We start from the raw sequence: 23,351 nt of genomic DNA, 5'->3' as shown, positions 1-23,351 counted from the left end.
GAAAAACATTCAATATTTATATTGTTCCTGGTTGGACATGCTGTAGATAAATACATGTTATGTTTACAAAATGTTAATTTGCAATGATGATACTACAAAGTAACATAGTAGACGAGGTTGAAAAAAGACCGAAGTCCATTGAGTTAAACCTATACTAATCTAATATACTTTAAAAAAAAAAACTCCAGTTGAGCTTAAATTAATCCACTAAAAGGTGACCCATTTAATACAAGCAATCATATCCATGAATTTTGTTTCTTCTGTTATGTGTGATCAGTCCACGGGTCATCATTACTTCTGGGATATAACTCCTCCCCAACAGGAAATGCAAGAGGATTCACCCAGCAGAGCTGCATATAGCTCCTCCCCTCTACGTCACACCCAGTCATTCTCTTGCACCCAACAACTAGATAGGATGTGTGAGAGGACTATGGTGATTATACTTAGTTTTTATAACTTCAATCAAAAGTTTGTTATTTTACAATAGCACCGGAGCGTGTTATTACCTCTCTGGCAGAGTTTGAAGAAGAATCTACCAGAGTTTTTATTATGATTTTAACCGGAGTAGTTAAGATCATATTGCTGTTTCTCGGCCATCTGAGGGAGGTAAAAGCTTCAGATCAGGGGACAGCGGGCAGTTGAATCTGCATTGAGGTATGTAGCAGTTTTTATTTTCTGAATGGAATTGATGAGAAAATCCTGCCATACCGTTATAATGACATGTATGTATACTCTACACTTCAGTATTCTGGGGATGGTATTTCACCGGAATTACTCTGTAAAAGTACATTAAACCTTTTAATAGGTATTTTCATGTTAAACGTTTTTGCTGGAATGTAGAATCGTTTGCATTTCTGAGGTACTGAGTGAATAAATATTTGGGCATTATTTTTCCACTTGGCAGTTGCTTGTTTTAATTATGACAGTTTCGTTTCTCTCTCACTGCTGTGTGTGAGGGGGAGGGGCCGTTTTTGGCGCTCTTTGCTACGCATCAAAAATTTCCAGTCAGTTACTCTTGTATTTTCTGCATGATCCGGTTCATCTCTAACAGAACTTAGGGGTCTTCAAACTTCTTTGAAGGGAGGTAGATTCTCTCAGCAGAGCTGTGAGACTTATATAGTGACTGTGATTTAAAACGTTGCTCTGTAATTTTTATGTTTAAAATTTAATTAGTGTTACTTTACTAATGGGAACAAACCTTTGCTAAAAGTTGTGTTGTTTTTAAAGATTGATGCTATAACTGTTTTTTCAGTTCATTATTTCAACTGTCATTTAATCGTTTAGTGCTTCTTGAGGCACAGTACGTTTTTGTTAAATAAGATTGTAACCAAGTTGCATGTTTATTGCTAGTGTGTTAAACATGTCTGATTCAGAGGAAGATACCTGTGTCATTTGTTCCAATGCCAAGGTGGAGCCCAATAGAAATTTATGTACTAACTGTATTGATGCTACTTTAAATAAAAGCCAATCTGTACAAATTGAACAAATTTCACCAAACAGCGAGGGGAGAGTTATGCCGACTAACTCGCCTCACGTGTCAGTACCTGCATCTCCCGCCCGGGAGGTGCGTGATATTATGGCGCCTAGTACATCTGGGCAGCCATTACAGATAACATTACAAGATATGGCTACTGTTATGACTGAAGTTTTGGCTAAATTACCAGAACTAAGAGGCAAGCGTGATCACTCTGGGGTGAGAACAGAGTGCGCTGATAATTCTAGGGCCATGTCTGATACTGCGTCACAGCTTGCAGAGCATGAGGACGGAGAGCTTCATTCTGTAGGTGACGGTTCTGATCCAAGCAGATTGGATTCAGATATTTCAAATTTTAAATTTAAATTGGAAAACCTCCGTGTATTACTAGGGGAGGTCTTAGCGGCTCTTAATGATTGTAACACTGTTGCAATACCAGAGAAATTGTGTAGGTTGGATAAATACTTTGCGGTACCGGCGAGTACTGACGTTTTTCCTATACCTAAGAGATTAACTGAAATTGTTACTAAGGAGTGGGATAGACCCGGTGTGCCGTTCTCACCCCCTCCAATATTTAGAAAGATGTTTCCAATAGACGCCACCACACGGGACTTATGGCAAACGGTCCCTAAGGTGGAGGGAGCAGTTTCTACTTTAGCTAAGCGCACCACTATCCCGGTGGAGGATAGCTGTGCTTTTTCGGATCCTATGGATAAAAAATTAGAGGGTTACCTTAAGAAAATGTTTGTTCAACAAGGTTTTATATTGCAACCCCTTGCATGCATCGCGCCGATTACGGCTGCGGCAGCATTTTGGATTGAGTCTCTGGAAGAGAACCTTAGTTCAGCTACGCTGGACGACATTACGGACAGGCTTAGAGTCCTTAAACTAGCTAATTCATTCATTTCGGAGGCCGTAGTACATTTAACCAAACTTACGGCTAAGAACTCAGGATTCGCCATTCAGGCACGTAGGGCGCTGTGGCTAAAATCCTGGTCAGCTGATGTAACTTCTAAGTCCAAATTACTTAATATACCTTTCAAGGGGCAAACTTTATTTGGGCCCGGTTTGAAAGAAATTATCGCTGACATTACAGGAGGTAAGGGTCACGCTCTACCTCAAGACAAAGCCAAAGCTAAGGCTAGACAGTCTAATTTTCGTCCCTTTCGGAATTTCAAAGCAGGAGCAGCATCAACTTCCACTGCACCAAAACAGGAAGGAGCTGTTGCTCGTTACAGACAAGGCTGGAAACCTAACCAGTCCTGGAATAAGGGCAAGCAGGCCAGAAAACCTGCTGCTGCCCCTAAGACAGCATGAACCGAGGGCCCCCGATCCGGGACCGGATCTAGTGGGGGCAGACTCTCTCTCTTCGCCCAGGCTTGGGCAAGAGATGTCCAGGATCCCTGGGCGCTAGAGATCATATCTCAGGGATACCTTCTAGACTTCAAATTCTCTCCCCCAAGAGGGAGATTTCATCTGTCAAGGTTGTCAACAAACCAAATAAAGAAAGACGCGTTTCTACGCTGTGTACAAGATCTATTATTAATGGGAGTGATCCATCCGGTTCCGCGGTCGGAACAAGGACAAGGGTTTTACTCAAACCTGTTTGTGGTTCCCAAAAAAGAGGGAACTTTCAGGCCAATCTTGGATTTAAAGATCCTAAACAAATTCCTAAGAGTTCCATCGTTCAAAATGGAAACTATTCGGACAATCTTACCCATGATCCAAAAGGGTCAGTACATGACCACAGTGGATTTAAAGGATGCTTACCTTCACATACCGATTCACAAGGATCATTACCGGTATCTAAGGTTTGCCTTCTTAGACAGGCATTACCAGTTTGTAGCTCTTCCATTCGGACTGGCTACGGCTCCAAGAATCTTCACAAAGGTTCTGGGTGCCCTTCTGTCGGTACTAAGACCGCGGGGAATTTCGGTAGCTCCATACCTAGACGACATTCTGATACAAGCTTCAAGCTTTCAAACTGCCAAGTCTCATACAGAGTTAGTTCTGGCATTTCTAAGGTTGCATGGATGGAAAGTGAACGAAAAGAAGAGTTCTCTTTTTCCTCTCACAAGAGTTCCATTCTTGGGGACTCTTATAGATTCTGTAGAAATGAAGATTTACCTGACAGAAAACAGGTTAATAAAGCTTCTAAATGCATGCCGTGTCCTCCATTCCATTCAACTCCCGTCAGTAGCTCAATGCATGGAGGTGATCGGCTTAATGGTAGCAGCAATGGACATAGTTCCCTTTGCACGCCTACATCTCAGACCGCTGCAATTGTGCATGCTGAGTCAGTGGAATGGGGATTACTCAGACTTGTCCCCTACTCTGAATCTGGATCAAGAGACCAGAAACTCTCTTCTATGGTGGCTTTCTCGGCCACATCTGTCCAGGGGGATGCCGTTCAGCAGGCCGGACTGGACAATTGTAACAACAGACGCCAGCCTTCTAGGTTGGGGCGCTGTCTGGAATTCTCTGAAGGCTCAGGGACAATGGAATCAGGAGGAAAGTCTCCTGCCAATAAACATTCTGGAATTGAGAGCAGTTCTCCATGCCCTTCTGGCTTGGCCCCAGTTAAAGACTCGGGGGTTCATCAGGTTTCAGTCGGACAACATCACGACTGTAGCTTACATCAACCATCAAGGAGGGACAAGAAGTTCCCTAGCAATGATGGAAGTATCAAAAATAATTCGCTGGGCAGAGTCTCACTCTTGCCACCTGTCAGCAATCCACATCCCGGGAGTGGAGAACTGGGAGGCGGATTTCTTGAGTCGCCAGACTTTTCATCCGGGGGAGTGGGAACTTCATCCGGAGGTCTTCGCCCAAATACTTCGACGTTGGGGCAAACCAGAGGTAGATCTCATGGCGTCTCGCCAGAACGCCAAACTTCCTCGCTACGGGTCCAGATCCAGGGATCCGGGAGCGGTTCTGATAGATGCTTTGACAGCACCTTGGAACTTCGGGATGGCTTATGTGTTTCCACCCTTCCCACTGCTTCCTCGATTGATTGCCAAAATCAAACAGGAAAGAGCATCAGTGATTCTAATAGCGCCTGCGTGGCCGCGCAGGACTTGGTATGCAGATCTAGTGGACATGTCATCCTGTCCGCCTTGGTCTCTACCTCTAAGACAGGACCTTCTGATACAGGGTCCATTCAAACATCAAAATCTAACTTCTCTGAAGCTGACTGCTTGGAAATTGAACGCTTGATCTTATCAAAACGTGGTTTTTCTGAGTCGGTTATTAACACCCTGATACAGGCTAGGAAACCTGTTACCAGAAGGATTTACCATAAGATATGGCGTAAATACCTATATTGGTGCGAATCCAAAGGTTACTCCTGGAGTAAGGTTAGGATTCCTAGGATATTGTCCTTTCTACAAGAAGGTTTAGAAAAGGGTTTATCGGCTAGCTCATTAAAGGGACAGATTTCAGCTCTGTCCATCTTGTTACACAGGCGTCTGTCAGAAAATCCAGACGTCCAGGCCTTTTGTCAGGCTTTAGCTAGGATCAAGCCTGTGTTTAAAGCTGTTGCTCCACCATGGAGTTTAAACTTAGTTCTTAATGTTTTACAGGGAGTTCCGTTTGAACCCCTTCATTCCATTGATATAAAATTGTTATCTTGGAAAGTTCTGTTTTTAATGGCTATTTCCTCGGCTCGAAGAGTCTCTGAGTTATCAGCCTTACATTGTGATTCTCCTTATCTGATTTTTCACTCAGACAAGGTAGTTCTGCGTACTAAACCTGGGTTCTTACCTAAGGTAGTCACTACCAGGAATATCAATCAAGAGATTGTTGTTCCATCCTTGTGTCCAAATCCTTCTTCAAAGAAGGAACGTCTTCTACACAATCTGGATGTAGTTCGTGCCCTCAAGTTCTACTTGCAGGCAACTAAGGATTTTCGACAAACGTCTTCTCTGTTTGTCGTGTACTCTGGTCAGAGGAGAGGTCATAAGGCTTCGGCTACCTCTCTCTCCTTCTGGCTTCGTAGCATAATTCGTTTAGCTTATGAGACTGCTGGACAGCAGCCTCCTGAAAGAATTACAGCTCATTCTACTAGAGCTGTGGCTTCCACTTGGGCCTTTAAGAATGAGGCCTCTGTTGAACAGATTTGCAAGGCTGCAACTTGGTCTTCGCTTCATACTTTTTCCAAATTTTACAAATTTGACACTTTTGCTTCTTCGGAGGCTATTTTTGGGAGAAAGGTTCTTCAGGCAGTGGTTCCTTCTGTATAATGAGCCTACCTATCCCTCCCGTCATCCGTGTACTTTTGCTTTGGTATTGGTATCCCAGAAGTAATGATGACCCGTGGACTGATCACACATAACAGAAGAAAACATAATTTATGCTTACCTGATAAATTCCTTTCTTCTGTTGTGTGATCAGTCCACGGCCCGCCCTGTTTAAGGCAGGTAAATATTTTTTAAATTATACTCCAGTCACCACTTCACCCTTGGTTTCTCCTTTCTCGTTGATTCTTGGTCGAATGACTGGGTGTGACGTAGAGGGGAGGAGCTATATGCAGCTCTGCTGGGTGAATCCTCTTGCATTTCCTGTTGGGGAGGAGTTATATCCCAGAAGTAATGATGACCCGTGGACTGATCACACAACAGAAGAAAGGAATTTATCAGGTAAGCATAAATTATGTTTTCTAGCCAGAAACATATCCAAACATTTTTTAAATGTATCTAGGGTATTGGCATTCACTACCTTCTTTGTTAATGAGTTCCACAATTTTATTGCTCTTATAGTGAAAAAACATTTCCGTTGCAGGAGATTAAATCTCCTTTCCTCCAATCTTAAATTGTGACCTCTTGTTTCATATACAATTTTCTTGGAATAAACAGACCTTCTGCAATCTCTGTATATGGGCCTTGAATCTATTTATATAAAGTATTCATGTCACCTCTCAAGCGCATTTTTTTTCTAGAGAAAACAGACCCAGTTTGGCTAAACTCTCCTCATAGCTTAAATTCACCATTCCCCTTATTAACTTTATTTTAATGAAAAATCATGATACAAAGAAAAGATGGAAGTAGGTGAAACTGAGTGCTTTTTTTATTATTATTATTATTATTTTGGGGGTATTTTATTAATGTATTAAAGAGCTACACAGGCCAATGCTCGAACTAAAGTTTCTATTCATGAAGCTCCAACATTTCTATGACCTTATATTTACTTATTTGAAGTGTGGTGTAATAGCCTGCATGGAAAAAAAACCCAAGCCAGCTTTTCCTAAAAAAATAAATAATAAAATGGTTGCAAATTCTCATATAATAACCAGCCTGCACAGTCCAAGTTGGTGGAAGTTGACTTTGTTACAAAAGCAGCCAACTTTCTAACAGATGTATAGCAAACTGGCTTCTCAAAAACAGCATCACATCAGTGATTTCAAACCACATGCTCTTAATCTACTAATTTGCAATACTTAATTAAAGGGACACTGTAGTCAGAAAACCAAGTTTGATATTTGAAAAGAGAATGGCTTAAATGCGCATAATACCCATATGCCAAATCATATATTTAAAAAGCTGACGAGAAAATATCACATGACGGAAGATATTTCTCCAACATTGGTGTGTCCGGTCCACGGCGTCATCCATAACTTGTGGGAATATCTCTTCCCCCAACAGGAAATGGCAAAGAGTACAGCAAAAGCTGTCCATATAGTCCCTCCTAGGCTCCGCCCACCCCGGTCATTCTCTTTGCCGTTGCACAGGCAACATCTCCACGGAGATGGTTAAGAGTATGTGGTGTTTAGTTGTAGTTTTTATTCTACTATCAAGAGTTTGTTATTTTAAAATAGTGCTGGTATGTACTATTTACTCTGAAACAGAAAAGATGAAGAGTTATGTTTGTGAGAGGAATATGATTTTAGCAGCAGTAACTAAAATCGTTTGCTGTTTCCACATAGGACTGTTGAGATGAAATAACTTCATTTGGGGGAAACAGTTAGCAGACTTTTCTGCTTAAGGTATGACTAGCCATATTTCTAACAAGACTGTGTAATGCTGGAAGGCTGTCATTTCCCCTCATGGGGACCGGTAAGCCATTTTCTTAGTCTCAAACAGAATAAAGGGCTTAATATGGGCTATAAAACTGGTAGACACTTTTATGGGCAAGATCGATTGCTTTATTTGGGCATTTTATACAGATTGAGGTTGAATTTCACACTTATAAACTTTGGGGAACGTTTTTTAACGTCAGGCACTGGTTTAGACACCTTTTCAGTCAGGAAGGGCCTTCACTGTAGTAGGCTGAGCCTCATTTTCGCGCCATTACTGTGCAGTTACTTTTGAGAGCAGGACATGCAGCTGCATGTGTGTGGATCTGAAAGTAGTTGAAAAAGGTTCCTAGAAGGCTTCATTTGGTATCGTATTCCCCCCTGGGTTTGGTAAAGTCGCAGCAAAGGCTGTAGCTACTAGCTGGGACTGTAGAGGGGTTAAATCTGTAACCGGCTCCGGTTTCTTCATTTTAAGGGTTAAAGCTCTGAAAATTGGGGTGCAATGCTTTGAATGCTTTAAGACACTGTGGTGAAAATATGGTAAAATTTGAACAATTCCTTCATTGTTTTTCACATATTCAGTAATAAAGTGTGCCCTGTTTAAAATTTAAAGAGACAGTAACGGTTTTAATTAAAACGTTTTTTTGTACTTTATTGACAAGTTTAAGCCTGTTTAACATGTCTGTACCTTCAGATAAACTATGTTCTGTATGTATGGAAGCCAATGTGTCTCCCCCTTCCAAATTGTGTGATAATTGTGCCATAGCGTCCAAACAAAGTAAGGACAGTACTGCCACAGATAGTAAAGTTGCCCAAGATGATTCATCAGATGAAGAGAGTAAACATAGTTCTACTCCATCTCACTCTGTGTCTACACCAGTTTTGCCCACGCAGGAGACTCCTAGTACTTCTAGCGCACCAATGCTTGTTACTATGCAACAATTGGCGACAGTAATGGATAACTCCATAGTTAATTTTTTATCCAAAATGCCTGCATTTCAGAGAAAGCGCGATTGCTCTGTTTTAGACACTGTAGAGCAGGAGGGCGCTGATGATAATTGTTCTGTCATACCCTCACACAATTCTGAAGGGGCCATGAGGGAGGTTTTGTCAGGAAATTTCAGATTCAGGTAGAATTTCTCAACAGGCAGAACCTGATGTTGTGACATTTAAATTTAAGTTAGAGCACCTCCGCGCACTGCTTAAGGAGGTGTTATCTACTCTGGATGATTGTGACAACCTGGTCATTCCAGAAAAATTGTGTAAGATGGACAAGTTCCTAGAGGTTCCGGTGCACCCCGACGCTTTTTCTATACCCAAGCGGGTGGCGGACATAGTGAACAAGGAGTGGGAGAAGCCCGGCATACCTTTTGTTCCCCCTCCTATATTTAAGAAATTATTTCCTATGGTCGACCCCAGAAAGGACTTATGGCAGACAGTCCCTAAGGTCGAGGGGGCAGTTTCTACACTAAACAAGCGCACTACTATTCCTATCGAGGATAATTGTGCTTTCAAAGATCCTATGGATAAAAAATTGGAGGGTTTGCTTAAAAAGATTTTTGTTCAGCAAGGTTATCTCCTGCAACCTATTTTGTGCATTGTTCCTGTCACTACAGCAGCGTGGTTCTGGTTCGAGGAACTAGAAAAGTCGCTCAATAGAGAGACTCCGTATGAGGAGGTTATGGACAGAATACACGCACTTAAGTTAGCTAATTCCTTTATTTTAGATGCCGCTTTGCAGTTAGCTAGATTAGCGGCGAAAAATTCTGGGTTTGCAATTGTGGCGCGCAGAGCGCTCTGGCTAAAGTCTTGGTCAGCGGATGTATCTTCCAAGACAAAATTGCTTGATATCCCTTTCAAGGGTAAAACCCTTTTTGGACCAGAGTTGAAAGAGATTATCTCAGACATCACTGGGGGTAAGGGCCATGCCCTTCCACAAGATAGGCCTTTCAAGGCCAAGAATAAGTCTAATTTTCGTTCCTTTCGCAATTTCAGGAACGGACCGGCCTCCAACTCTGCAGCCTCTAGACAAGAGGGTAATGTTTCGCAGACCAAACCAGCTTGGAAACCGATGCAAGGCTGGAACAAAGGTAAACAGGCCAAGAAGCCTGCTGCTGCTACGAAAACAGCATGAAGGAGCAGCCCCCGATCCGGGACCGGATCTAGTAGGGGGCAGACTCTCTCTCTTCGCTCAGGCTTGGGCAAGAGATGTTCAGGATCCCTGGGCACTAGAAATAGTTTCTCAGGGTTATCTTCTGGAATTCAAGGAACTACCCCCACGGGGAAGGTTCCACATGTCTCACTTATCTTCAAACCAAATAAAGAGACAGGCATTCTTACATTGTGTAGAAGACCTGTTAAAAATGGGAGTGATACACCCAGTTCCAATTGTGGAACAAGGACTGGGTTTTTACTCAAATCTGTTTGTAGTTCCCAAAAAAGAGGGAACCTTCAGACCAATTCTGGATTTAAAGATTCTAAACAAATTTCTCAAAGTACCATCGTTCAAAATGGAAACTATCCGAACGATTTTACCCTCAATCCAGGAGGGTCAATTTATGACTACCGTGGATTTAAAGGATGCGTACATATTCCTATCCACAAAGATCATCATCAGTTCCTAAGGTTCGCCTTTCTGGACAAACATTACCAGTTTGTGGCTCTCCCATTCGGGCTAGCCACTGCTCCTAGGATTTTCACAAAGGTACTCGGGGCCCTTCTAGCGGTTCTAAGACCAAGGGGCATTGCAGTGGCACCTTACTTGGACGACATTCTGATACAAGCGTCATCTCTTTCAAAGGAAAAGGCTCACACAGACATCGTTCTGGCCTTTCTCAGATCTCACGGCTGGAAGGTGAACATAGAAAAAAGTTCCCTGTCTCCGTCGACAAGAGTCCCCTTCTTGGGGACAATAATAGATTCGTTAGAAATGAAGATTTTCCTGACAGATGTCAGAAAGTCAAAGCTTCTAAACGCTTGTCAAGTTCTTCACTCTGTTCCACGACCTTCCATAGCTCAGTGCATGGAAGTAGTAGGGTTGATGGTTGCAGCAATGGACATAGTTCCTTTTGCGCGAATTCATCTAAGACCATTACAACTGTGCATGCTCAAACAGGGGAATGGGGACTATACAGACTTGTCTCCAGTGATTCAAGTAGATCAGAAGGCCAGAGACTCACTACGTTGGTGGCTAACCCAGGATCACCTGTCCCAGGGAATGAGCTTCCGCAGACCAGAGTGGGTCATCGTCACGACCGATGCCAGTCTGGGGCGCGGTCTGGGACTCCCTGAAAGCTCAGGGTCTATGGTCTCGGGAAGAATCTCTTCTCCCGATAAACATTCTGGAACTGAGAGCGATATTTAATACTCTCAAAGCTTGGCCTCAGTCATGACGACAGTTGCTTACATCAACCATCAGGGGGGAACAAGGAGTTCCCTGGCGATGAGAGAAGTGACCAAGATCATAAAATGGGCGGAGGATCACTCCTGCCACCTATCTGCGATCCACATCCCAGGAGTGGAAAACTGGGAGGTGGATTATCTGAGTCGTCAGACATTCCATCCGGGGGAGTGGGAACTCCACCCGGAGATATTTGCCCAGTTGACAAAATTATGGGGCATTCCAGACATGGATCTGATGGCGTCTCGTCAGAACTTCAAAGTTCCTTGCTACGGGTCCAGATCCAGGGATCCCAGGGCGACTCTAGTGGATGCATTAGTAGCGCCTTGGACCTTCAACCTAGCTTATGTTTTTCCACCGTTTCCTCTCATTCCCAGGCTGGTAGCCAGGATCAAACAGGAGAGGGCCTCTGTGATTTTGATAGCTCCTGCGTGGCCACGCAGCACTTGGTATGCAGACCTGGTGAATATGTCATCGACTCCACCATGGAAGCTACCTTTGAGACAGGATCTTCTAGTACAGGGTCCATTCGAACATCCAAATCTAGTCTCTCTCCAGCTGACGGCTTGGAAATTGAACGCTTGATTTTATCTAAGCCTGGGTTTTCGGATTCTGTGATAGATACTCTGGTACAAGCCAGAAAACCTGTAACTAGAAAGATTTACCATAAAATATGGAAAAGATATATCTGTTGGTGTGAATCCAAGGGATTCTCATGGAGTAAGATCAAGATTCCTAGGATTCTTTCCTTCCTACAAGAGGGTTTGGATAAGGGATTATCAGCGAGTTCTCTAAAGGGACAGATTTCTGCTTTATCTGTCTTGTTACACAAACGACTGGCAGCTGTGCCAGATGTTCAAGCTTTTGTTCAGGCTTTGGTCAGGATCAATCTTGTTTACAGACCGTTGACTCCTCCCTGGAGTTTAAATCTAGTTCTTTCAGTTCTCCAAGGGGTTCCGTTTGAACCTTTACATTCCATAGATATTAACTTGTTATCTTGGAAAGTTTTGTTTTTAGTTGCTATTTCTTCTGCTAGAAGAGTTTCTGAGTTATCTGCTCTGCAGTGTACTCCGCCCTATCTGGTGTTCCATTCAGATAAGGTCGTTTTGCGTACTAAACCTGGTTTTCTTCCAAAAGTTGTTTCCAACAAGAATATTAACCAGGAAATAGTTGTGCCTTCTTTGTGTTCGAATCCAGTTTCAAAGAAGGAACGTTTGTTACACAATTTAGATGTAGTCCGTGCTTTAAAGTTTTATCTAGAAGCAACAAAGGATTTCAGACAAACATCTTCTCTGTTTGTCGTCTATTCTGGTAAAAGGAGAGGTCAAAAAGCTACTGCTACCTCTCTTTCCTTTTGGCTGAAAAGCATCATCCGATTGGCTTATGAGACTGCCGGACGGCAGCCTCCTGAAAAAATCACAGCTCACTCTACTAGGGCTGTGGCTTCCACATGGGCCTTCAAGAACGAGGCTTCTGTTGATCAGATATGTAAGGCAGCGACTTGGTCTTCCCTGCACACTTTTGCCAAATTCTATAAATTTGATACTTTTGCTTCTTCGGAGGCTATCTTTGGGAAAAAAGTTTTGCAAGCCGTGGTGCCTTCCGTTTAGGTAACCTGATTGGCTCCCTCCCTTCATCCGTGTCCTAAAGCTTTGGTATTGGTTCCCACAAGTTATGGATGACGCCGTGGACCGGACACACCAATGTTGGAGAAAACAGAATTTATGCTTAACTGATAAATTACTTTCTCCAACGGTGTGTCCGGTCCACGGCCCGCCCTGGTTTTTTAATCAGGTTTGATGAATTTATTTCTTTAACTACAGTCACCACGGCACCCTATAGTTTCTCCTGTTTTTCTCCTGTCCGTCGGTCGAATGACTGGGGTGGGCGGAGCCTAGGAGGGACTATATGGACAGCTTTTGCTGTACTCTTTGCCATTTCCTGTTGGGGAAGAGATATTCCCACAAGTTATGGATGACGCCGTGGACCGGACACACCGTTGGAGAAAGTAATTTATCAGGTAAGCATAAATTCTGTTTTTACCTCAAATTCCTTCAGCTCACCAGAGTAGCTGCTCTGTGATTCTGAGCTACGCTTTTTAAGACTGTGACACACTGCAAGTGATGCGGCGTGAGGCGAAGCAGCTGCTTTGCACCGCGTCGCATCTCTTCTGAAGTTCAAATATTTCATCTCTGAGCGCTCAGCTACGCGACCTGACGCAGTGGAGTGCTCAGAGATGAAAAGGCAGGACACACTGAGCGCTCACAGCTGCATCTACATGCTGGGCGCCGCTCCGCTTGCAGTGTGTCACAACCTTTACTGTCATCTCCACATTTAAAAGGGGAATAGTGCAGAGTTCAAAGTTTACTTTAATTAATCTCATGGGATTTCACTAAAATCTCATCAAATTTCATAGTAAACTTTCTCAAAATGGGAAGGGAAATAATGTGACTGTGCCTGCACATGCAAGATGCATGCTCCCTTGCAAGTCCTGTGACTTGCATCCTGATTTGTTATTAAAGTTCCCTCTGCACTTGGATGTGGCTACTGTGGACATTTTGAGATAATGGGTCCCATGTACTAAGAGGTAGATGGACAGCTTCTCAACTTGCAAAGCTATGCGCCCGCCCACCTTCGCTACATACGGGCAGCGGATCTGTTAGTCCACTGGCCCATATGTATCATTACACACTCATCGCAGTGTGTAATGCCCACCCCTTTATTCGCGTGACTGAAGGGGCTGTCAATCACCGAGAGCAAGCGAGCTCTCAGTGATTTTCCCTCGCTACCTTTAGAGATGGCGTAGGGTGTAAGAAGCAGCGGTCTAATGACTTGCTGCTTCTTAAATTGCGGGAAGCAGTCTCGCATATGCTAACCTGCCCCACAAGGGCACCAGAGCAGCTCTCGCTGCTTCATACATGAAGCCCAAAATATCAGCTTTTTTTACATGGAGATCTTCAGGTGATATTTTCTAGTCAGCATTTTAAAGCTAGGCTCCATCACTTTCACGTGCTTCAACATTTGGGTCTCATGTCCCTTTAAATAGCATTTTAGCCATATATGTGTTTTTTTTTTTGTTTTTTTTTGGAGCTAAAGTTGTTAAAGCTGAGAGTTGTTTCAAGTGGTTTTCAATTTCATGTTATAATCTGTGTAATACTACTGTATTGGGCTATCTAGGCAGCTGTAGAACATATGCAGAGCGACTTAGTAGCCAGACATCCCTGGCTGTAACGGTACACGCTGTACGCACTGTACTGTGTATAACCTAGAAGGCAGCAGTTTTCTATTTTACAGTAGCAGAAGTAAAGTGTAGGGGCACAAAAATGAAGCGTAAGCTGCAAGTGTGACAAGGACACATTGGTTGATTAAGCAAGGTAACCTGAAAAACATTTTGAAAGGCCCTGATTTATATAAAACAAACAAAAACATTGACTACAATGTCCCTTTAAGTTTACCCATCCAACTCCACTTCTGGATACATTATTTTACTCCCTGGTTGCTAGTAAATAAACACAAAGCAGTTATTATCTTTATTTGACTAACAGTGACAAACACCAAACAATGAGTTTAACCCTTTCCTCCTGCTGTTAGCAAGATACACAATAGTTATATTTTTTTCTCCCTTGGCTAAAAATAACAAAGCGCAGAGAATTGATTATTATATTCTCATTTACTCCTGCACAAACTAGGCGCTCGCAACAAACCTAATCCATTATCCGATTGGTTGTGCATCCGGTGACCTCACGGAGACACAAACCAATCAGATCATGCATTAATGGCCGAGGGCAGATACGCTTCAGAGAGTTCTGTTCTACTCAGAGCCTCGGGCGCTGCAACCGCGACATGCTTTTAAAGGTTAAAAGCGCATTGTGGGACTCATGGTTAGGTTCCCAGAGGCGGTTGCGTCGTCCATGACTCTGATTAGAACAGAACTCGCTGGAGCCTAACTGCCCTCGGCTGTTAATGCATAATCTGATTGGTCCTTGTCTACATGAGGTCACCGGATGCACAACCAATTGGATAATGGTTAGGGTTTGTCGCTTGCGCCTCGTCTACACATGCACCATTAAAGTTTACTTACATTATATGGAAAATGTCAGAAAAAAAGTTCCAGTGCCTAAGAGCAGTACCATTTTTTTCTGGTGCCATATTATGTTTTTATTAGATGTACATAATTGTAACCACAGCTCAAAGGACCTACAATACTGGACTTCTGTCTGTTTCAAACCTGTCCTCAAGCCTCCCCAACAGGCCAGGTTTTCAGGATTACCTTGCAGTTAAAATAACTATGTTTACTAATCAGCTGATTAATTCACCTGTGCTCTAGTTCAGATATCCTCAAAATGTGGCCTGTTATGGAGGCCTGAGGCCAGTTTGAAAACCAGTGGTCTAGTATGTTTGCAGAGATTTTAGTGGACAACCAGTTGAAAAACTGAAAGTTGTTAGACATGATCACTAATTACATAAGCATAATATTGAGATTATTTCCCACCTCCATCTTGTCATGGGTGCGACCATGTTGAAATCTAGCTTTCACTACATTCCAGTGCTAATGTGTTTGCACATGTGCAGCAACTCTCAGATACTTGCAGTGTAACATAGGTTTCAAATGGCTGCACCTATAATTAGAGGGAGGTGCATGAAATGTAATTAAAGAGATACGAAACCCATTTTTTTTTTTTCTTTAATGATTCGGATAGAGCATGCAATTTTAAGCAACTTTCTAATTTACTCCTTTTATATTTTTTTCTTCGTTCTCTTGCTATCTTTATTCAAAAAGCAGGAATGGAAAGCTTAGGAGCTGGCCAATATTTTTGGTTTAGCACCCTGGATAGTGCTTGCTTATTACATGTAGATGTCACTGATGAATGTAATCAACATTGAGATGTGACCCACTTAATATGGATAGCAATCAGATACTCAACCACACATTAACACTGAGCAATTATCTATATTTATTGAAATGTAAAAGAAGTGAAATAAGATTTTGCTGGTTAATTCATAATATAAAAACATAGGGCACTATGTAAGAATTTATATCATGCTTATGAAAGACCAGCGTGTGAACATATTGAAAATGTTTGTTTTTTGCCTTAAGGACAGTGAACACTTTGTAATTACTTTTCTTGTCTGTAGTCTTGCAATACATTAATATACTTGGTAAGGTGTCAAGGCAAAATATTTTCAAACTTGTTCGCTTGTTTTATTGTTTAAAAAGATAGATAATCCCTTTAAAACCCATTCCCCAGTTTTGCATAACCAACACTGTTATATTAATATACTTTTTACCTCTGTGATTACCTTGTTTCTAAGCCTTTGCAGACTGCCCCCTTATCTCAGTTCTTTTGACAGACTTGCAGTTTAGCCAATCGGTGCTGACTCATTAATAACCAGTTGAAAAACTGAAATGTTATCTATGTGACAAACATGAACTGGCAGTGTCTAACTGTGAAAAACTGTCAAAATGCACTGAGATAAAAGGCGGCCTTCAACAGCTTAGAAATTAGCATATGAGCCTACCTAGTTTTAGCTTTCCACAGAGGATACCAAAAGAACAAAGCAAATTTGATGATAAAAGTAAATGGGAAATTTGTTTAAAATTGCATGTCCTACTCATGTCTGTTATATATTAACTCTTGTACTAATGTCAAATATCAATAAAAAATTATTTGACTTTAAATTGCATGCCCTATCAGAATCAAGTTTAATTTTGACTAGACCCTTTAATCTCAAAACTCATATATTGCACCCATTGGTAAATCTCATTAAACAATTTGAGGATTTAAAGGGATATGAAACCCAATCATTTTCTCTTTTGATTCTGACAGAGTTAAAAGGCAGAGCGTACCTGCTTTTAAACAAAAGATACTAATAGAACAAAGAGAAATTGATAATTTAAGTAATTTAGAAAGTTGTTTAAAATCGCATGCTCTATTTGAATCATGAAATAATTTTTTTTTTATCCTTTTAAAGTGACACATAAGTCAAAATAAACTTCTATGATTCAGAAAGAGTATTGCGTTTTAAGGCAATTTCCAATTTACTTACTTTTTAAAATTTTGCACAGTCTTTTTATATGCACACTTTCTGGGGACCAAGATCCTTCTAAGCATGTGTACAAGCTCACAGGGTATACTAGTCTGTGATTGGCTGATGTCTGTCACATAATACAAGGGGCAGGAAAATAGGAGAAAAAATAAATTTGTCAGAAAAAATATCTACTGCTTATTTGAAATTCAGAGAAGGTGTTAAATCATTGTCTTTTTTTTTATTATGTACTGGTTAATTCACCAACTGTATATTAATTGTGCTGCATGGTAGAAAAAGCAGTAACATCACTGATTTTTATTTGTTTCCCCTTTCAGATGAACAAGAGGCAGTCCAAAAGAGAACATTTACAAAATGGATCAACTCCCATTTGGCTAAGGTAACAGTCATATTAAAAATTTATAATTTTGTTGTGTATCAATTATTTTACCTTGTAAGTTCAAAATATCAAAAATGATCAAAATGCATTAAAGTGACATTAAACACTAAATAAATGATAGATAGAATGATGCATTCAAAGTAAAGATTAGTCTGAGAATAACATGTAGATGTATTTTTTAAAGTTTAATTTGCTGTTTAAATATTGACAAAATAAGTGTAAAGTTTTCTTGTCTATAAAACAATGGGAGCTGCCATGTTGTAACTTAAGTTACCTTCTCTGCTGTGGCCAATTAGGTATAAATAGGTCACTAGAGTGAGCAGCCAATGGCTGTGTGGAATATAACAGTGTTCAGCACTTCCATTTCTAACAGGAACTGAAAAGCTCACAATTTCAGAATAGGGTTACAGGAAAAGGGGAAAAGATAAATAATGAAAGTTTATTGCTTTTTTTTATTTAGACAATTTATCATTTTATATTAGCATCTCAAAGTTTTTAATGTCCCTTTAATTAAATATAGTAAAATTAAAAACAGAGAAAAGAAAGAGAAGAACTCAACCAGGAACAAACAACTGCTCATTAGCTTGTTCTTTGGTGGGTCACCACCTTGGAGCAGCCTCTTTTAGCCCAATTGCACTTTTCACAGAGAATAACTTTCCTGAAGTATCTCATATTCAAATTACTATCTGCAGGTACAGGAGGAAAAACTGTAGCATGGTGCGTAGTGACCCTGCTAGTGTAGGTGTATGCATCAGTTTAATGTCTCTTTAAGAAGAATCTTACTGAATGCAAGTGACAAACTCTCATATCAGAGGGACGTAGGATTTGCAAATGACTCTTTCTTGATCAGAGACCCCAAATATGTTTTCCCTTTGAGTGCTAATGACGGCTCTGAGCCGTCACAGAGTTTCCCACTCTAGTGCTAATGACGGCTCTGAGCCGTCACAGAGTTGCCCACTCTGGTGCTAATGACGGCTCAGAGCCGTCACAGAGTTTCCCACTCTGGTGCTAATGACGGCACAGAGCAGTCACAGAGTTTCCCACTCTGGTGCTAATGACGGCTCAGAGCTGTCACTGGCACTCTCCCACCTTGAGGGAGATCTGGGGGCTCCCACCTGCTCCTACCCCGGCAATCGTGCCTGTAGAGTGACTGGCATTGGCAGGGCTTCCTGTTTTGCGTGGTGACGTCACACGCAATAATGTGATGACGTCACCGCGCAACTTTATTTATACTTAAAGGGACAGTTAACCTAAATTTTTGTTGTTTAAAAAGATAGATAATCCCTTTATTACCCATTCCCCAGTTTTGCAAAACCAACACTGTTATATTAATGCACTTTTTACTTCTGTGACTAACTTGTATCTAAGCATCTTCTGACCGCCCCTAATCACATGACTTTTAGTTATTATCTATTGACTTGCATTTTAGCCAATTAGTGAAGTGTCTGCCACTAGCCACGGCGTGATCACAATGCTATCTATATGGCCTACATGAGCTTGCTCTCCCCTGCTGTGAAAAGTAAATAAAATAGAGGCGGTCTTCAAGGGCTGAGAAATTAGTCCAGGCTAATTATTTAAGAAAGTAGGAAGTATAAACAAAACAGTAAGATAAACATGATGTAGGTTTGGATGGGAAAAAGTTTATAAATGGTAAACCAATTATATTTTCTGTTTTATCAGAAACAATGCATTGAATTGTTGTGTATCACATGATTCATTTGTCCCTATTTCTGCATTCTGTTATAGAAGTGATATAATTGTAATGTTGTGCAGTATTGGATTATGAGGGAAAAAATTAAATGCTCAGGCTGTTGTAATTATCTAACTAAATCATTTTGCTTCAGAATTGCGAGTCATGTGCATTTTCTTATTATTAATAAACTTTCTCATGTTTGCTTAGTATAGTTCATGTAGCCCATACCATGTTTTCAATGGTAATTATGTCTTGAGGGAGGAAATATAGAGAAATAATCAGGGTTGCTCTTTTAAATATACTCAAATTCATGAGGCCAGAAATTAAAAGTGACTTATAATATTTAATTATTTAGAGAAGTAAATATATTACTGTGAAAATGAACTTGCAATTAATACATTTTTCTGCAATATAAAGTTAAACACAGCATTTCTTTAGAAAGAATTTAGGGGTATATGTTTAACAAGAGATTTTAGGCAGCTGCCTAGGGACATTTTTCATATACAGGTATACCCCGCTCATACAGGGGTTAGGGACTGGAGCCCCGCTGTAAAGTGAAAACCGCATTAAAGTGAAACAAGGCGGGTTTAGCTTTCTTTTCACTTGCCAGTGTGTTTAAAAACATGTTTGAACCAACATATATTATGGGTGCAATAGTACTAAGTTTAGTTTAACACTAGCACAGCACAGTATTCAATTAGTTTTAAATAAATACTGTACCTACTGTAAAATAGTGACAATTACTGAGCACAGATTGCGCTGTAATGCTGTAAACAGAGTGAACTGCGCATAACAAAATGGTGCCAGTCACTTTTCTCGCAATCTCATGAAGATTACAGCACTGCTTCAAAATCTTTCGAGGCTGAACTTCAGCTCCACAAAGCTCTGTATTAGCAATGCGCTGTAAAGTGAGATGCTGTAAAGTGAGGTATACCTTTACATATGTTTATGGTCATGTAGTGGTTAAAGAAACCACTCCTTCTTGCCTTATGTCAGACATTATGTATACATAAACATAATTGATAGTACACAAAAACCTGCCCTTTGAAAATTGTATTTACTTCCAGGTTTCTAGATAATCTCCTTTTCTGAATGTGGCATTTCTAACTGGTATTTTTCACTACTCTCCAACAGTGCCAACTAATCCATTAGGCACAGTAAGCACAGTACCTAGAGGCCCAGGAAAAAAATCTTAATTACTTTTAAATGTAGATCTTTTGGGGTTGAAAAAAACTTAACTTGATCTTACATTTTTTTTTCTCATATCCAAAATCCTTAATTTAAATAGGTGATAATTTATTGCTGAAAATCAATTAATTTTGTCTCAGCCGCCCTCCTTGTCAGTAACACTACCTGCCATTATTATGACAGCGGTTTCAGAGCGCATAGCATCATAGGCTCAGCCTCAGATCACTGTGTGAGGTTCACTGTTAGGACACACAAAGGGAGCAATTTTTATGCAGGTAGATCCAGTTCCCCTCTTGCATCACTAGCGCTCGGCCATAGGCAAAAACTGAATTTTCATCCACCACTAGTAAGTTGGCAGAGAGGGTTTAGGAAGCCGTACGTAAATATGAGCCTGAAACCCATCAGCACTTTTGCATCCTGATAAATGTAGCCCTTAGCCTCAGCACAATTTACATCACACATTAACCACAATGCATTCTTTGGCTGGTATAAGGCAAAATTACCTAGGGCCCATAAGTGGCATAACAAGACCATTCTGGGCCCCAGGGGCAATGTTGGAGCTGCTTCTCTGTGACTGTGAATCATCCTTTTCTCTTTGTTAGTCCAAACCAGAGGGTATGCACTTGCTCAGCCTTTTTGTACAGATATGGTGGCAGTTTTTTTTCTGTTCAGCAACACAATGGCACCCATCTTGGAGGTCTTGACTCCGTATTTGTAAATATGTAAACATATACAGTTTCCTTAGACTCTAAGGTCTGCTTTGCAAGGAGGGGCTCGCAGAGGGCTGAGGCATAATGCATGCATTAAGAAGATAGGATGTATATCCTGCGCAAAAAACAGATTGAGGAAAAGGGGATAGGGGATACCTCTAACTCTCCTCAGTGGGTACCCTAGTGTACCCAGTGTAAAGAAGAATCGATAGGAAGTGGAGGTGAGCGCCAATTAGGCTGAGAATAAGTGTTAATAGTAAATTGTTTGCAGAGATGTAAGAAAGATGATGTAGTAAAATAATAATTAAATTATGAAATTTATTCCACACAATTGTTTAAAATATCAGTGTACTAGTCATAAAATAATATAATAATAAAATAATATACAGTAGTGATAACTCATGGATCCATGTTACAATAACAATAAAATACGATAAAATTAAAAACAAAAAAATAAGCTGATAAACTTCAAAAACTGATGATAAAGAGATGGCCTAATAGGCCGAGTATCCTATTGTAGAAGGTGCACCTTGGTAAAGTCCAGATTGTAATGGATGCTCCTAAGGTTGTGTATGGTTGGTATTAATCCAAAGAGAACAAAAAATTAGGTGACAAAAAATGTGGTGTTTTAGTCAGTGTCCAATTTAAAAAAAATAAAAAATAAAAAAAAAAATCTATCCAATACTTGAAAAAATGTGGAAAAATGTGAAAAAATTAAAAAAAAATTGAAAAAAATTTGCTCACTCGATGTAATAAAACAATAATACAAAAAGTGAAATTCCTCCAAAAAATGTGTAACAATATAATCCAAAGTGTCCAATGTGATGTGGTGGTTTCTGTGCAATAGAAAAGTGGCTCAGTGTTGATGCGATATAGACAAAACAAATTAGGTTGTGAAAAACCTCCAATCCACACAGCCTCTGCGGAGTCCACATTTTTTTTCAATTTTTTTCAAATTTTTTTTCATTTTTCCACATTTTTTCAAGTATTGGATAGATTTTTTTTTTTTTTTTTAAATTGGACACTGACTAAAACACCACATTTTTTGTCACCTAATTTTTTGTTCTCTTTGGATTAATACCAACCATACACAACCTTAGGAGCATCCATTACAATCTGGACTTTACCAAGGTGCACCTTCTACAATAGGATACTCGGCCTATTAGGCCATCCCTTTATCATCAGTTTTTGAAGTTTATCAGCTTATTTTTTTGTTTTTAATTTTATCGTATTTTATTGTTATTGTAACATGGATCCATGAGTTATCACTACTGTATATTATTTTATTATTATATTATTTTATGACTAGTACACTGATATTTTAAACAATTGTGTGGAATAAATTTCATAATTTAATTATTATTTTACTACATCATCTTTCTTACATCTCTGCAAACAATTTACTATTATCACTTATTCTCAGCCTAATTGGCACTTCCTTCCCTATCCTCAGCCTATTTGGTGCTCACCTCCACTTCCTATCGCATAATGCATGCATTGCCTCTACTAATTCTAGTGCAAGATGGGCCCCCTAGAAATGTGGGCCCATTGTCATTTGAGACCTCTGACACCTCTATAGTTACACTCCTTGGGCCCACGAAAGTGATAACATGGTCCTGCCCTCCAAATGTGCCCTCCTATGAACTACTGTGTGTTATTCTTTGTAGACATGCTACAGTGTCTTTAAAGGGACAGTCTACTCCAGAATTGTTATTGTTTAAAAAGATAGATAATCCCTTTATTATCCATTCTCCAGTTTTGCATAATCAACACGTTTACATTAGCACACTTTTTACATCTGTTATTGTGTTGTATCTAAGCCTCTGCAGACTGACCGCTAATTTCCGTTCTTTTGACAGACTTGCATTTTAGTCAATCAGTGCTGACCCCTAGGTAAATCCACAGGAGTGAGCACAATGTTATCTATATGGCACACATGAACTAGCGCTGTCTAGCTGTGAAAAACTGTCCAAATGCACTGAGATAAGTGGTGGCGTTCAAGGCCTTAGAAATTAGCATATGAGCCTACCTAGGTTTAGTTTTTATCAAAGAATAACAAGAGAACAAAGCAAATTTGATAATAAAAGTATATCGGAAAGTTGTTTAAAATTGCATTCCCAATATGAATCATGAAAGTTTTTAATTTTGATTAGACTGTCCTTTTAAAATGACAAAAAAAAGTCTGAATGCAAAGTTTTTTTTCCTATATATCATTCCTTTAACATTTTGACTTAAAAAAAAACATAGCTGTGCATTGAAGTTCATTGAATGTTAGTTTCAATATATTTTTTTTATTTAAAGGGACAGTAAACCTAGCAAATAATGTTATATAATTCTGCACATAGTGCTACCAGACCAGAGCGGGAGCGAGCTACATTGAGTTTAATAGCGCGATCGGGCGCACTGTGATTAGACAGCGTGCCCACGATGCGCTTAAGAGAAAGAAACA

General features: G+C 40.4%; 1 protein-coding gene across 1 annotated transcript in view; it reads left to right on the top strand.

Moving 5' to 3' along the window:
• The window catches only part of SYNE1 (spectrin repeat containing nuclear envelope protein 1), a 780,519-nt gene that overhangs the window by 5,562 nt on the left and 751,606 nt on the right, over positions 1–23,351 (top strand). The window contains 1 exon segment of the mRNA XM_053711805.1: positions 17,250–17,311. Within this exon segment, the coding sequence (XP_053567780.1) occupies positions 17,250–17,311 (62 nt within the window).

The sequence above is a fragment of the Bombina bombina genome, chromosome 4 (assembly GCF_027579735.1).
Source record: "Bombina bombina isolate aBomBom1 chromosome 4, aBomBom1.pri, whole genome shotgun sequence".
NCBI classification, from domain to species: Eukaryota; Metazoa; Chordata; class Amphibia; order Anura; family Bombinatoridae; genus Bombina; species Bombina bombina.
The sequence above is the reverse complement of the archived record's forward strand: the minus strand, read 5'-3'. Positions and strand labels throughout refer to the sequence as shown.